This window comes from Buceros rhinoceros, unplaced genomic scaffold, assembly GCF_000710305.1.
Source record: "Buceros rhinoceros silvestris isolate BGI_N320 unplaced genomic scaffold, ASM71030v1 scaffold40118, whole genome shotgun sequence".
NCBI lineage: Eukaryota > Metazoa > Chordata > Aves > Bucerotiformes > Bucerotidae > Buceros > Buceros rhinoceros.
In genome coordinates, this window is record NW_010428112.1 from 808 (window position 1) to 1,517 (window position 710).

At 66.6% G+C, this 710-nt stretch overlaps 1 protein-coding gene across 1 annotated transcript in view; it reads right to left on the minus strand.

The window, feature by feature from the left end:
* The window catches only part of KLHL21 (kelch-like family member 21), a gene marked incomplete at its 5' end in the record, with an annotated part of 3,709 nt that overhangs the window by 497 nt on the left and 2,502 nt on the right, over positions 1–710 (minus strand). The window contains one exon of the mRNA XM_010142155.1: positions 496–568. Coding sequence (XP_010140457.1) covers positions 496–568 — 73 coding nt within the window. The remainder of the gene's footprint in view (positions 1–495; positions 569–710) is intronic.

Here is a 710-nt window from a genome sequence, read left to right on the forward strand (position 1 = left end):
CTTCCCTGCAGCTGGCGGCGTGGCCAGGGCTCAGCACCCGCCAGCTCTGGCCCGGAACCGGCGCTGCCCGGACGCCAGGAGCAGGCAGAGCCCTCGCGCGTCGCCTGGCTCTCACACGCTGGGCTGAACGCCCGGCTACACAGCCAGCGCCCACGACTTGCTCTTCCGGGTGACTGCGAATCGCTTACACACGCTCCACGTGCGAGGGGCTGTAACCCCCGGCGCACCCCTGCTCCCAACCAGGATAAAGCCCATTTCCGGCGCTGCCCGGACGCCAGGAGCAGGCAGAGCCCTCGCGCGTCGCCTGGCTCTCACACGCTGGGCTGAACGCCCGGCTACACAGCCAGCGCCCACGACTTGCTCTTCCGGGTGACTGCGAATCGCTTACACACGCTCCACGTGCGAGGGGCTGTAACCCCCGGCGCACCCCTGCTCCCAACCAGGATAAAGCCCATTTCCACCGCGGGCAGCATCCCGTGGGGCGAGAGCTCCTACCTGAAGCATGGCCGGGATTTTATCCCATTCGTTCTTCGCTGGGTTGTAAACATCCACTTCAGCCGAGTCGTCTCTGCGGGAAACAACACGCCATTACCCTTCAGCCCTCTGAAAACCTCCCACCTCGCGCAGCCCCAGGTCAACAGCCTGCAATGCCGCCATGAGCACGTCGGCTCCAGTCCCCCCGCCCAGAACACGGGGTCTGGCGGTGGGGG